The 16749-nt window shown below is 37.9% G+C and overlaps 1 protein-coding gene across 1 annotated transcript in view; it reads left to right on the forward strand.

Annotated features, from left to right (window-relative positions):
- Nucleotides 1-16749, forward strand: part of LOC111946705 (potassium/sodium hyperpolarization-activated cyclic nucleotide-gated channel 4-like) — a 40874-nt gene that overhangs the window by 3813 nt on the left and 20312 nt on the right. The window contains exon 2 of the mRNA XM_023950458.1: nt 12548-12709. Coding sequence (XP_023806226.1) covers nt 12548-12709 — 162 coding nt within the window. The remainder of the gene's footprint in view (nt 1-12547; nt 12710-16749) is intronic.

Here is a 16749-nt window from a genome sequence, read left to right on the forward strand (position 1 = left end):
TGTTTTGTGTATATCTTTTGTACCTTAAAAGTCAGTTGGTGTCCAATTTTTTTCAGCTTGACATTGACAGTTATGGGTTAAAGGGAGATCTACTGTATATCATATTTCTATGATTCCTACATAAAATCTAAAGTACAAATAATATATTTGATTGATTGATTAAACCAGCTGCAGCTAATTTACACAGGATGAAGATAAACTTTATTTTTTTAAAGTTAGCTCATACAGGCCGGCCATGAAAATATAGTCCGGTCTGTGGACTGAAGGTTTGGGACCACTGCTGTATAAAACTGAAAATGCTGCTCTTGCATTTATAGTAGATCAGTCGAAGCTCTGTAAAATGATAAGCCAGGAGAGTAAAAGCAGGATCCGTTATTTTTGTTTTACATAAAACAGAAAACGTAATATGATGGTCGTTTTTGGTCAACACATTGCAATTTGGGTGCATATTTGTCTGCTTTTCAGCCACAAACTTGGGAAAATTCCTTAATGAAAAGGTCTTTTGGGCTGGAATATATTTTGAATTTAATTTCTTTATTTGAATGCAAAGGCTTTTAACTAAGTTTTGTAATTATTTGCAATTAGACCCTGATGATTAGATGAGCACTGAAGAGCAAAGATGGGAATCTTTTTATGTCATTTTTTGTTACATCATTTTTGCTCCAACTGCCTTTATTTTTCTTGAAGTTCTTCAGGTACAAGAATGCTTTAGGAAACAAACTGTTGGTAACAAACAAAGGGATTGAGTGATGGTGGATGCAAAGCAGTGCTATCCCTGCCATGCATAATATTCCACACACAGACACACAAACATGCAAGAAGAGCGGACTGTCATTATCCATCCCCCCTGTCTCTCTTCTGTCACTTTCCTCTTGTCACTCTTCATCAGGATCAAACTAAAACTCAGACGGGATATCTTCCTCTTTGGAGCCGTTTCTTGTTGATGAACCAGTGTCTTGGGTGAAATTAGTCATCCTGTTGTACATCAGATTCAGGACTGGGCTACAATGACTGAGCTCTGAGGGGCTCGTCTCATCATCCCTGATGCCGATGGCACAACTGTCTTAACTGGCCAACTAAATGAATATAAATGTTGCTTTTAGAGTGGATGTAGAGACATTCGTGAGACAAGAGCTGATCAAAAGATGACTGGAGTGGGGCTTTAAACACTTAAAAAACACACAAAAAAGTATTTTTGTAGTTTATTTTAAATTTTCACAAGCTGTTTTATTTTTTGATACAATCACCCATAAATACAGCTATGGTAAGATGATTCTCCCTTTACTAAAATTGTATTTAGTCATTTTAAATTGAGATGTTTGGCTGTGCCTTCATAGGGAGCTTTATGTTATGACACAATAAGTCGATTCCTCACACGCTTTTACAGAAGTCAGCCACATGACTTCACACTCACACAGAAGGAGAGAGGCACCGTTTATTTCCACCCAGCAAATCTATGGACAATATTTAAATCAGGCAAATCAGCCAATCAGCTCCCCACCCAATGAACCATTGCCTAAACCAAGGAATGGTCTCCCAGAGATAAGAAAAACAGGAATAATAGACTTAATGGGCTATTATTGTGTTTATAATGAAAACTGCAAGCAATGGTGACAGGTCCTCAAAAGCTTGAATAAGCCTTGCATGATATAAATAACCACAATGAACTTGCCTAAAAAAACCGTTCCACTCAAATGTGTAATTCAGCTCAATGGTGCATCCTGGCTGCGAGCAGAGTCACGGTGGCTCTTTGTGATCCAAGTCCGCCAGGCCTGTTTAGACGGATGATGGAAGGGTGTTCCCTGTGGTCTACTCTCAGTCCTACTTCTCATTCCACCCTTGTGCTTCATCCAGCATGACAGAATGCACGAGTATGACATTTTGGTCAAGGCATTTACAATGAGAAGACCACCCCCCTCTGACCAGATACTCTTTGAATATACCTCAGTGGTTCAATGTAACGCTTACAAATCCATAGATTCATATTGATCATAAAGTTGGCCATCACACAGGGGACCGTGGTGCTAAAAGTGAGGAAAAGTTTTTAAAAAATAAATGCACTCCATGCACCTTCAACTCTATCTTATAGAGTAAAATAAATGTGTATCTGTTCAAAAGTTTAAGTCAGATTTATTACAGCATAAATACATAGACATTTGTCTTCTGTAAGCCGTTCTGTTGTAGTTTGAATCCCAGTTGTGTTGCTGGACCATTTAATGCAACACTGGTGCTGTCACCGTCACTGAGGTTTAACTCCTATAGTTACTAAGCTTAATACAAACTCCTTCTCCTATTGTTAGATAGTTTCGATGAGATGCTGACATCTATATCATGTGTTGTAGTCAAACATCTCCAACATACATGTGTTAATTCTAAGCAAATGTGCAAACTTAACCTTTGCGGTCACGAGGTTTTTTAATAAGGGAAGCTTTCTTCTCATTGTTCTTGTTTTAAATATATGTACAGTATAAAAAAAATTAAATTAAAAAAATTAATGATAGTAAAGAAAAAACACAGTGTGTAGTGCATACAGAAAAAATGTATGACCCTGGCATAAACCCTGATAGGACTTCCACATTAAGGAAGAGTGATAAATGTCTTGACTATTTTCCAGTAATCTCTTCCACTCTACGGTGATGGACTCCAAATGGACTGGTAATGGGCCATGGCTAAACTTAGAAATACTAGACAACAGAATTATCATCACTCAAATCATATTACTGTCACAATCAAGGTGGAGGACACAAATGCAGAAGAAGAGGGAGGGCCAAGTTACATGTAAAGGAATCCAGCAAAAAGCACAGGGGGACTAAAATTTAAATTTGACAAAGAAAGCACTAAGAATATAAACCTGTGAGGATGCATGACTTAGAAAAATATATGGAAAACTGCAAAAACACATTTACAGGAAGCACAAGAAGATGTTTTGAATGGAAGGCTGCGGAGGAACTGAATACACCAGGCTCAGTTACTGAAACTAATGTAATTTCCGGATTATAAGCCGCTACTTTTGTCACATGCTTTCACCCCTGCGCCTTATACAATGATGCGGCTAATTTATGCATTTCTTTTCTTTTATTCTTTTTAATGCATTTTTCTAACGGCCGCTATAGGGGCGTTCGAGCAGAAAGGATAAGAGTGAGATGGGGGAACACGGTATATGTGTCGAGGAAGACGCAAGTTTAATGTAAATTCCCCCTTTGTAAATGAATGCACGAACAGACCCTCATTATGGAAAATGCAAGAAGAAATGTATATGACACAGCTTTAAAGATAAAAGCAATCATTAAAAGCAGTGTGAAAAAATCCACCATCACTAACGGGTTTCGAAAAGCCAGTCTGCTGCGTGACTGAGAGGACAGCGCGAGCTCAGGAATGAATTTGCCTCAGGATGAGAGTGACAGTGACAAAGAAGGAAAGACTGAGACAGTGTGGCGAGGAATATCTGACGCTATTCCAATCCGACACTGAGGAGGAAGACTTCCATGGTTTCAGTGCACAGAAGGCGCGTGCCGCGAAGAGGCGCGCCTGTAAGTTACTGCTGCTCTCAGTGACTTTTACCAGTATGTTTTTTTTAAGCAGCCCTGTTAGTGCTGTTACTACCATATTGCTGCCGAGTTACTGCAGCGTCACAGGCACTGTTTGGAATAGAGCTGTGACGGTGTGGGATTTTTGATCACCGCGATGATAAAGCAGGACGCCCCCCCCCCCAACACAAAATCCCCCGGCTGCCGCATCACAAATGAATACCGGTTCAAATAATGATTACAACGCACTATTTTTTTATTAACAAATAACAGTAACAACTAACTACTATCTAACTAATAAAATAACTATATAGGTGTTGTAGAATGTGTATGTGTGTCAGTGCGCTGCGTGCGTGTGTAAGAGGAAGGAGAGCAGAGCGAGAGTGAGTGAGAGCGCTCCCTCTTGCGCTGCACGAACTCTCTCCTCCCTCCGCTGCATGCGCTCTCCCCTCTTTCTTACACATACATGGTTTCAGCACATACACATCTTCATTGTGTAACACATTTCAATGTGGGCACATGCGGCTTATAGACAGGTGTGGCTTTTAAATGTACAAAATGTTTTATCCTTTAAAAATGTAATGGGTGCGGCTTATAAACAGGTGCGCTCTATAGTCTGGAAATTACGGTAAATCTTTGATAAATACATTTAAATATGGTTAAAATAATTCGATTGTGAGAACAGTGAAGACACCATGATCTGAAAGTGACAAAGAATCAAGGATGAGGAGCAGTAATAAAAAGGAAACAGCTTTAAAGATTAACCTGGGGTGTTGGATACAACTGAACACAAAGCATGACTATTAAATAACAAGGAAAAATTAACCAAAAAAAAGCACAAAATATCACCTTGGGATATGGCCATGTTTAACAAAATGTAGAGTTAATCCAACAACAATCTCCATCAGTGGTGGCACTGACTGAAACCAGATATAAAATGAAAGGATGAGAGGCAAAGCAGAAAACTGACCTAAACCCAGAAGTTGGGGAAAAAGCTGTCCTGTCTTTCTTTCCATAATAAATAAGTGTTTGTGCCTTTTGTTTCCAATTATTCAGCATGAACTACACTCTGTGTTTCGCAATTGTATCTTAAAGGTTTATTTTTCTACCTGCCTGCATTAAAAAACTACAAAACACAACAAACCACAAAAGGTGCAGTTCCCAAAGGTAACATAGAAAATAATTACTGTAATGCTGTACAATTCAATCTGTGTCATGTGCTCATTTAACTTTGTTACTTATTATGGACAATACACCTTAGCTCACATCCCAAGAAAAGTGATTTGTTAAAATCAAAGGTGATCACAGCAGCCATGCAAACACTGATGGCATTTCAGAGTGGAAAAGGATTTCAGGGAATGACTGAATAATTGTTAGATCATTGTACCATTCTCACAAGCTTTTGATACTTTATTTCTTGTAAAATCAAATTATGGCAGAACATAAAGGGAAAAACATCTCTCTCAACACTCTACCATGATCTATTGTTTTGATTTTAACTGGTAAAACAAACAGACAACCCAATCCAAATTTACTGTATACCCAACGATGTGTGTTATAATGGTCACACCACTTTAGAACACACCTCTTTCTTTTTAAACTGAGGAAAATTAGGCTAATTTTACCCAGATCAATACTAATGGATGGTTAAACAGAGTTTTGTTTAGTCCCGACTCAGCTACCAAAGACTTAAACTCTTAACAATACTAAAATTTAAGTTTGAACAAAACCAAAACAACTGATAAAAGCACAAATGTACACTCCCCCACAGTTGTCATGAAAAGAAACAAAGCAATAAGCATAGAACAGACTTTTGAAAACTTTTTAAAGTGGGAGTCCAGAGGAAATTGTTTGTCCTTACATCAAACTTTTAAGGAGGGGTCTTTTTAGTAAGTGCAATGCTTGGCATTTCAAGGTTGGTGTCAAAATCTGTGATTGGATGGTGAGGGTATGTTTACAATTCATCTCCTGGCAAACTTCCAATCACAACTCCTTGGTCTCATTCCAGCACATCCCCTTTTTCACATTCTTATCCACTTTTCCTGTTTCTGCCAAACTTCCATAATGATCGAGTTTTTCTGCTTCATATTTGCTGCATGTAAATGAAATGTAAACATGTTAACTCCCTACCAAAACCACACTGTAACCTGTCCTATCTATGAGTTTTTTAACTTTCAGATGGTTGGGCAGAGATATTTCCTCTTCCTGACACAACCCTGTATTTTATTCGGGCTGGGAACCAGCACAAGGGAACCCAGACTTGGACCCCCGTGTGGCTACATAGTCAGACAGTGGTGTGAAGGGTCTCGCTTAAGGACCAACACTGGATGCTTTTCCATGCGCCAGTCCTACACACAGCCAACTGAGCTGTCCAGCCGCTTACCTCCCACTTATGAGTGACTCACCTTAAAAAATGAACAAAAACACGGTTGATTTTACTAATCAAGTAAAGCAGTTGATCTCTTGGACTTAGTCAAATCTGGCATGAAATCCACCAAACTGATTTTTAGAAAGCTGAGGCTACTACAGATTACACCTCCTTCAGCTGCAAACCTTTATGACCTTAATCAACTGTGGTTCTTTTCCTAATGCGTTCCAGCCTTGGATCACTTTAAGTTTTATAGCTTAAAGTCAGTAAAGCCATCATTGTATAAACACATCATGGTTGGTTCTTTATGACTGGCACAGTGTTCCTCTGGCAGCTTTCCCAGAATGTACAGCAATGCTTGTGGTCTTTGATCGTGCCCCCATATGCTCTCTCTTGACCACTGCGACCACCCTCAGTAACATCATCTGTTGCTGCCTTCTTTGCGCTCAAAGCGTTATAAATTTTCAAGGATGTTGTTTTCTGTTCTAGAAGTAAACTGACAGATGATCAACCATATTCTTCAACAAATTCTGATTTCCTAACACGCCAAGCTCAAACGGCTGTGCTTTTTCTTGCCAATATGAACAGTTTTATGATGAATGAATGTTTAGGTCTCACACTAGCTTCATCTCTACCAAATAAAAATATAATTATGTGTCTATAATTATGATTGACCACAAATATGGGAAATAAGTAGGAAGATTTGAAGTTAAGGGTTTAAGGAGGTTTCGTCTTCCCTTTATCAACTTAAATTCTCACTTTGATGAAAACTGTCTTTTTGGTGTTTTTAACTTGTTCTTGTGGCATTTTCTCATGATGGAGGGCATACAGTTGAAAACTTAAATTTACACACACCAGATAAAAACACATCCATGCTTTTCTTCCCTCACTGTTGGACATGAAATAAAAGTAAAATGTTCCTGTTTTAGGTCAACAATTAACAAAATTAGTTCTATCTGCTAAATGTCAGTATAATTAGACTAGTGTTTTTTTAGACATTCGTTTAATACTTTTTTTATCAAAGTCAAAGGATACATACATTTCATTAGTATTTGGTACTATTGCCTTTAAACTGCAGTACTTGGGTCAAACATCTTGGATATCCTTCCACAAATTTCTCACAAGATTTGGTAGGAATTGTGGCCCAGTCCTTCCAACAGAACTGGTGTAACTAAGCCAAGTTTGTAGGTCGCCTTGCATCTCCACGCCTTTTTTTAAGCTCTGACCATAAATGTTCAATAGAATTTAGATCTGGGCTCTGTGATGGCCCCTACAAAACATTGATTTTGTTATCCTTAAGCCACTTTGTAACCAGTTTGGGAGTATGTTTTGGGTCATTGTCCATTTGGAAGATCCATTTAGTGCCCAAGCTTCAAGTTCCTGGCTGATATCTTCAGATGTTGCTTTAATATTTACACATACAGTTCTTTCCTCAAGATGCCATCCATTTTGTGAAGTGCACCAGTCCCTCCAGAGCCAAAACAACCCCACAACATGATGCTACCACCCTTATGTTTTACAGTTGGGATGATATTCTTAGGCCAAACATAACTATAGTCATTGTGGCCAAACAGTTTAATTTTAATTTCGTCACACAACAGGACTTCCAAAACTGGAAGTCTTTATCCATGTGTGCCTAAGCAAACTTTAATGTGGCTTTTCTATGTTTCTTTTGGATAAATGGGTTTTTCCTGGTAGAGTAGCCTTTCAGCCCATTTCGTTTCACTGTTGATGATGACACATTCGTACCATCTTCAGCCAGAATCTCACAATATCTTTTGCCTTTGTCCTTGGGTTGTTCTGGACACATTGGACCAAAGTACGTTCTTCTCTGGGACACAGAACCCGTCTGCTTCCTGAGCGACATGATGACTGGACGTTTTCATGATGTTTATAGTTGCGTACAATTGTCTGAACAGAAGAACGTGGCACCTTCAGGCATCTGGAAATTGCACCCAAGGATGGACCAGACTTGTGCAAATCCACAGTTGTCTTCCTAATATCTTGACTGATTTATTTTGACTGACCCGATGTTTTAAAAACAAGCAAGCATGTTTCAAATGTGCTCTAATATATATATAGGTGTCTTTCTTATTAACTCAAATGCTGTCAATAAATGTATCAGAAGCTTCATGAGAAATGACATCATTATCTGGGGTTTCCCAAATGGTTTAAAGGCATAGTGATCTTAGTGTATGTAAACTTCTGACTTTGATAAAAATAATAAAAAAAAAAAAAAAAAAAATAATAATAATAATAATAATAAAAAATTGTCTAAAAAACCCATTGTCTCATTATTCTGACATTTAGCAAATAGAAACAATTTATTTAATTGTAATTGACCTAAAACAGGAAAATTTCACTTTTATTTCATGTCTGATGGTGAGAAAAAAAAAAGCATATGTGTGTTTATGTGGTGTATATAAACTTCTAGTTTCAACGGTATAACAAGATTAAAACTGCGTTTCTGAGTATTTCTTTATTAAAATGAGAGTGGATGGTAAAATGCTGTTGGAAAAAAGCCAGTAGGTGTGACATATCAGCCATAAGCTCCCTACTGGGCTCCATTCTGATGGATCCACTCATAGACGACAAGATCTATATACAACTTTTTTTAGTCCAAGCTGGCATTTGGCTCAAAACTGTACAGCTGGACTACTCCAATATTGGAGTTTTTTGTTGCAACACAAATGTTAGGTTGGGAGTGTCTGTGCGGGAGACCGTTTCAAAAAAGAGATATTGGGAAGTAGGGGCGGACTAATCCTCCAGTCCACACTCAGAGATGGATTTCTAATGAACTCCTGCCATTCTGCAGACGTTTTGCCCTAAAATGTCACAATTGTTTTGATTTTGCCTAAAAACTGCACAAACACAAGACCTTTGCGAATCCTTTTAAAGATGGATCAAAAGATGATCGGAGTGGGACTTTAAAGTGTTACTTTAAAGTGTACTTTAAAGTGTGCTTCTTAATTTTGTATCACTTTAAATCTTTATAATGTTTAATACTGAGTAACAGAAGAAGAAGAGAAAGTTGTTTTCCGTGGTGAACTAACTTGTTTGAGTTTAGTTTGCTAAACAGCATCAAATTCAATTTGAAAACAGTCGAGGCAGACATTTATCATCCTCTGCAGCACATATGCTGTGGTAAAGGGCTGCATTAATTGTGTCTGGGCTGCTGCTATCAGCACCATGGGATGTGTGCAGTTATGCTCTACCTGGATCCTGCTCATTACTCCATCTGTTAGAGATGACTTGGCAGCGAGTTTCATCTGATCTCTGGATGTCTGTTTGTTATCAAATCACCTGGAGCTACAGTCCCTTTTGTTTTCTCGTTCTGCAGTTTTTATTAATTTCAAATAAATGGTAAATGTCTAATAGCAGTAAGCCATAACCTTTAAATTTAGCCACGTTTTTAACTTGCTGTGTTTCTATTTGATACCATGTCTGTAGCCTCGCTGTTCCATCAGTACACCACACTGCAGTAGATGTTTTATATGTTTTGATGGTTGATTTTGCCAGAGATCGTCTGACATAACAGACTTTTGATTGCAAAAATCTAATTACAAAAATAGCTTGAGTAAGGCAGAAGAAGCACTAATAACATGGAGAGCAGCACCTCCCCTCTAAAACACTGCATGTGTCTCTGCACCCTCATCAATCAAAGCTCTCCTGTATACGCTGATGTACTCCTGTCAATTAAAAAGGAGCACTTGGCAATTCATCATCCTCCTTGTACAGCACTGTTGTACATGAAGTCCTTTTACAGGTTGGGTGTTCACAGCCTGCATTCACTCCACAGTGGTGTTAATTCGGCTTTGATCACTTACAGAACATGATGTTTCTGCTACTAAATTACGCTCGTTGCTGGAAGGTGCAGCGTTTTTCATCTGTAAGCTGAAAGTTAAAGGAAAATCACAACTATATCTTCTTTTTTGCCTCAGAGAGCTAAACTTTGAGATGTTTGAGACTGTGCAAAGTCTTTACCTGCCTTTTAATGCAGTTCTTATACAGATTACAGCTGTGAAGGAAGATAGGGGAATGACCTTCCTACAGTATAGTCTGGGTGACAAACTGGGGATTTGCATGACATTACTTGCCGCAATTCTCATCGACATTATTCTCCACTCACTGGTTAAGTGCCAAAGACCTATTGAGAGCACAGTCATAATAGAAATATAGAAAGAGTTATTGTTGAATGAAAATGCCATTCAGGGGCTGCAGCTATACACTGAAAGATAGCTTTTGTGCCTCAGGAATTTGCTGACTTTGAATATAGTTTCATAGAACTCAGGATGTGGGGAGTTTATAACCTCTTATATAAAAATTAACAATAATTGAAGCACTCCCAGACTGCAAGAGATACTGGAGTTTAAATTAAGCTAAAATGACTAAAGATCTTCAAAAAAAGGGATTAAAAATCTAAATTAATTAAATACAATAACATTATACAGTAATTATTTATTCAATAAACAAAAGCACTCATTCCTAATCACGAAATTAGTTAAGACTACAAATCAAATAGTGACAAACACAAAAAAGTCTTAAACTATTAAAGTACGGACTAGGGACCAAAAAAACAACATATTAAATTTTGAATTATATTTAATAAAACGCAGGATTCCCAGAGCTCTTATTTGAAATTTATTCAGTTGTTCAGATCCCGTTATATCAGTAGATGTTTTTTTTTTTATGTGATCACTTTAAAGAAAAACAATGTAATACAAGTTTCTTTTTTAGTTAAGTCTTTACTAAATTATATCTTTTGTTTAAATTTAATGGTTTTTGTGTATTGTAAACATGTGCAGAAAAAGTGAGCATCAAAAATAATTATCAAGACAGAAAGTAATTCTAATGTCACAGGAAGTAATGCAAATGAGGATATACTACTTCTAGACCACATGGCCAAAAATGGAAACTTGACAAATGAATAATTTATTATAATTGCATCCTGACCGTAATGTCTAAGATCTTATTCATGACAACGGTCCCCAATCTTTTCTGATGTGTGTACAGTAAGTTCAAATTTGTCACTTTTGGTTTTTAACTTTTCAATTAGTGTATTTAAAAAAAAAAATGTAGCAAAAAAATGTAGTCAACTATTTCTGATTTACAATTTCCACATTTTGAGATAGACCTTGATTAATAGATGCTTACATGTTTGAATTCCCTTCTCTGTCTGACTTATCAAAGTTGATTCAGCTCCAGCAGGTTAAACAAATACCATTTGATCAGGTTTCCTACTTTTAATAAATACAAGTTAAGGAACTTTTTTTTTCTATAAATGTGTTATACATCTTTGACCCTTCAATAAAAGAGATTCTGTGGCAGAAAATATTTCCTTGTTGGTACAAAACTTGATCTTTTTTTCTTTCTTTGAATAATCTTTGATATATAATGTTGAAACATTTTAATCTTTTAGTAAACAAGTTCAAATGTGAACATTTGAAATAATTTATTGTGTGAGTACAAAATTAAAGCATATCAGCTCCAAAGTCAATCTTTTTTGCTAGTATATATTTTGAGTTGCTTTTTTAACAAATGACAATAAACCTTTTTGACCTTGAGGATTTTATTTGGATTATTGCAGATTTTATTTGTACTTAAAGCTGAAAAACTACAGACTTGGTAAAGCATTAAACTTGTGGATTTGATTTGGGTGACAATAATAAAGGTTGCCAGTGATCAAGATTTTGAGCAAATACTCAAGGAGATAAGATTTGGATTTGAAGGGGAAGACAGCAGACAGACAAAGAGTGTGAGTGAGGATGCTTTTATTCATTTCGAGGGGCACATTTTTCAGAGCATACCTCTGGCTTTATGCTAACTGAAGTGATGTGATTTGATGGTGCAGCAGCTCAATACCTACAAACAAAACATCAGTCCTTACGAGCAATTTCTCTTCAAAAAACAAACAAACCTGTAAATACTCAAATGACTTGTAGTTGAAAAGCGAAAAATGAGAAGGGGTTTTGCAAACTGGAGCGGAGTAAAAGTGGGATGATGGGAATGGTTCCACTTTCTTTCTTCATCATCACCTACTGCAGAGAACAAAGTGACCCCCCTCCTGCTTACTCAAACCTCTTTAAAAGCAGGGAAAGGATTTTAATAAGTAGCAGAGTGGCTAGCAGTGCACATAGTAGTCTTCAATGGGATTAAAAGCCTTTGAATAGTTGAGACCATTAAATTCTACACCAGTCCTTTAGCGCCCTATGAGTATGTTTATCATAGGGATTAGCAAACCCAGAGAACACTTTACCCCTGAAGCACAACCACCTCTACTTGTAAAATTATTGTGTTTGTATGAGCCACAGCTGATAAGAGTGATTTAGCTGCGCTGGAACTTGAAGCTGTGGTCCCAGTTTCTGGCTGTTCCCATTGGATTGAACCCTACAGGGCAATTTATAAAGCCTTTTTAAAAAAAAAATTGTCATCTTAGAGCACAGCCGTCAAATCCCAGTATCAGGAATTATGTGCATAATGTGGGCAAAGAACAAACCAAGGGATCTTGGGAAGTCCTGTGGAGAGGTGGGAAAATCTCCTCTGAGGATGTATCACGCCTCTTGCAATCAAAAAAAAGATTTTAAGGATTTGACAGCCAGCGTGTTAAGTCATTAATCCAAACCCATTTTCCCGCCCTCTTCCTCTCCTTCAGATCTTCCACATGACCTATGACCTGGCCAGTGCCATGGTGCGGATAGTCAATCTGATCGGCATGATGCTGCTGCTGTGTCACTGGGATGGCTGCCTGCAGTTTCTGGTGCCCATGCTGCAGGACTTCCCCGCTGACTGCTGGGTGTCCAAAAATAAGATGGTGGTAAGTATTCCTGCTGTAACTGAGTTCTGCCGCCTGCTCCAATCAGATTATGGTCTGTCTTATCTCATCCGTCACTTCAGTAATTACTGTACTAAAACCCTTAAGCTTCCTGGGAAAGATTGCATTGCATATCTGTCATTTCAAAACCTAAATCAAATGTATTTATCTACTCCATTTGCCCACATTTATTCAATTTACTGATGATTTTACTTATTAGGAGCTCCTGCCATGAGCGCTTTTTGTGTGGAAGGAGGTTGCGGTCAGGACATTGATTTTCCGAAGAGGACAGACAGCCCTTTTTCCAATACTGGTTGAGTTTTATGCAGCGGCTTCCACTGAGCTGTCATGCTGTGTTTTAAATTGATGTATTATCAAGCAGCTGCTGTAGAGCAGCCTTTTGTTAAAGGTGACTAATAGTAAAGTGTTTTCTTTTTATTAGTTTACAAGTAGATTGCGTCATACTGGATGTACAATCCGCCACCTCATGTGGCGTCATTTCGGGACTGCATACTGTTAAAAGATTTTGTACCATAGTTTGGATGGACATTAGTGATGATTCATTCTTTTAAAAATGTGTCTTAGTAAATCAATGTATATGTAGTTTGAACCCAGTAGTTGATGGGCTGTCAATATATGCTTTTATGTTTCTTCTGGTCATGCTGTATTTCTCTATATGACTACATAAAAGCTAGCCAATATATATATTCCTATAGATCTAATCAAGACAAATTTTCTGTAGGTGCTAATTATTATTTTTTTCTTAACCCTTTAAAGACCCACTCATATGAAAATCATGTTTTCTGTGTTTTGAACACATTCTAGTAGCATTTTTCTCACGATGGAGGACGTATACAGAGAAAGTTCAGCCCAAAATTGATTTTTTTTTTAGTATTTCTTCATCCAAATTGTGGTATATCAAGAGCTGAAGCAAACATGCTGTTGGAAGAAGCTTGCAGTTGTGACGAAGAAGCTACTACAGCAAACTACAAGCTCACTGCTCCGCTCCATTCAGATGGATCCACTTGTAAACAAATAGATCTGCACCTCTTAATTTTCCTTGTCCGAAATGGCATCTGGCTCAAAACTGTACAGCTAGATATCTTGAATTTTGCTCACCATTTTTGTTGGACCTGTAAATTTTTTTTATTGAAATATAATCATTACAAAACTCTCGCATACACAACCATATAATGATGCAAGGCACAGCTCTTCACAAAAACAAAGATTAAAAAAACAAAAACAAAACAAGAATGTACACATATATGAAAAATCTAAAAAAAACTTTCAGCATAAATTAAAATACAAGGCAAACAACAATCTGAACCCTAGATTTGTAACCATTCTGTAGCAGATTTACAAATGTCATCAATGAAAGGATTTGAGTTGTGAATATATTTCTTGTTGCACCTGTAATGTTAGGCTGGTGTGAGTGGCTGTAAGCTCGCAGGAGAGCATGTAAAACAGAGAGCTTTCAGCAATGGGGTGGTAAAGAGGGGGGTCAGGATTTTCCTGTCTCAACTGTTCCGCCCACAACTCAGAAGTGAATTTCTAAATTTTCTGCCATTCTGCTGAAACAATGTCCTAGAAAATGACCCAGGTTTTTTTTATTTTGCTTTTTTAAAAAAATCAAAAGGATGATTGAAGTGGCAATTTAAAACTGCCTGTTCAACCAAACGGTAGAGCACCTTTAGAAAACATATTATTAAAAGCATTGGTTGTGTGTATGATTCCCCCAAGGCAATAAGCAGCAGAAAAACACTATTTTTTAAATTGATTTTGTCTCGGTTGGGTTGTTAATGGGTTCAAACTCCTTCAAAGTCCCAATCTGATCATCTTTAGATCTATTTTTACAGTCATCTTTTAATTATGATTATGCTGTTTTTGGACAAAATAATAATAATTAAAAAAAGGACATAGTTTCTGTAGAGCGGCAGGAGTTAGTTAAAACTTTGCTTCTGACTTTGGAGGTGTGACTGTTGGCCCATTGAAATCCCTGCGCCCCCTTCCCGTCACCCATAAGCTTTCTGTTTTACACACTCTCCCATTAGCTTACAGCCACTCACACCCCCAATCTAACATTACTGGTGCAACAACAAAATCTGAGCTATCCACCTGTACAGTTTTGAACCAGATTCCAGCTCAGACAAGGAAAACAAAGAAACACAGATCAAGTCATCTGCAAGTGGATGCATATGAATGGAGTAGAGAATGGTGGTCGTGGCCAGCTCAGTGTATTTTCTACATAACACAAAATCTAATTTGTACAAAGCATTTTTTTGTCTGCTCCTGATTCCCAACATTTGAATATAGAAATACTCAGAGATGCAATTTTAAGCTTAAATTCTTTTTATGTGTCCCCCATCATCAGAATGAATGCAACAAGAACCTGTTAAAAACACAAATTTCACAATTTTAAATTTCACAAAATAATGTAAAATTCTGACTGGTTATACATTAGTTTTACCAGGGATATTTATCACATTAGAGAAGTCATTACCCTGCCTTGCTCCTTCCTGGACCAACCGTGGGCCGGGTGGGTGGCTGCCTGGAGCGCGGGGTGGGTCTCCCTTGGGGTGTCCTGGCTTGTACTCCTGGGTGGTGATGAGGTGCTCGTCTTGGGCTGTGGGCGCTCTTCTGGGGTGGGGCCCCGCATTGGGCCCTTCTGGCGCGGCGGGGGGGCTGCTTTCCTGGTTGGGCCGGAGCTGCACTCTCTGTCCCCCCACGAGCTGTAATGTAATGTAATGTAATGAGCTGCCGTGCGGGTGTTGGGGGGTTCTGGCTGCCGCTGCTGCGGCAGGGGTCTGGGTGTGGGGATGACTGGGCCCTCTCCCTCCTTCTTTTTACATTCCATCATCCATTTTAGATAACATAAACACTCACTTGAGGACAGGTGTTAGCTCACCTTTGCACAAATATTTTGCGTGATTGAATGAAATATTCACTAGTTGGTTTGAAGGCATAAGTATGCGTGTGTGAACAATATTTGTGTTGTGTACATATTGAAATGTGAACATTTGATCTGTGTTTGTGATATTTGAATGTGTGTGTGGACAGACCCCGCCCTTACAGACTTGATTTACATCTGAACCTCCCCGTAATGAGCATTACCATCCAGAAACTTGTTGCTTTATGCTGCTTCATGGTTTTACCCCCCCCCCCCCCTTCTATAATCACCCTTCTATCCCCCCCCTCTAACATTCCTCTCTCTTCTTCCCTCCTTTCCTTTTCCGGCCGGTCCAACACCATAGATTTTCAAATACGATTAAAATTAATAAAGTTTGGCCTTGATTACAAAAGGGGTTTATTCAGACATACCTCTGGTTTGTCTGAAGATTCATAACCCCTGTTGTTAGAGTAAAATATGTCCTACACAAGTGGCCTTCAGCTCTCATCTGTTTGCCCAGCTGTTGGACAGGACAAGTAAAAAAAAAAAAAAAAGAGAGAAGTCATTACCCTAAAATAAATTTTAAAAAAAGATTTAAATGTTCATGAACCAGAGTCTAAGCAATTTTGTCATAGAAAATATTTCAGGTACTTTCAGGTACTTAGATCTTTCATGTTTTTAGTTCATCACACTTTACCGCCTCTCTGACAGGATCAGTTGTTTTACTGAATCTGCCTCTTTTATTTTTAAGCATAACAAAAGACACCATCCCCTGAGATGTTCCCAAGTTGGGCTAAATTTAGCTTCGTTTTCATCTCTTTGAGCAAGGAGACAGAATAATGTGTGGAGGTGTTGCTCAGGGACATTGTCAGTGCTGGGGATCAAAGTATCAACCATAGTCTATTGATCAAGCTTAAGATTGGGATTTAAAGGAATAAAGATAAAAGAAAAAGTTTTTGTAAATCCTTTTTTATTTTCACGTTATTTTAAAAACTTGACTTGAAAGCCTTAGTAATAATCACTTTTTCGCCACATTTTGAACCAGCTAAAATGTCATTACGTTTTCCATAAGTAAGCATGTGCCATATTTTATACAGCATATAACATTTGTGTTTTAACCGCAAAATAAGACGGCAGTCTGTCTGTTCTGTTTTGT

This window comes from Oryzias latipes, chromosome 3 (assembly GCF_002234675.1).
Source record: "Oryzias latipes chromosome 3, ASM223467v1".
Lineage (NCBI taxonomy): Eukaryota > Metazoa > Chordata > Actinopteri > Beloniformes > Adrianichthyidae > Oryzias > Oryzias latipes.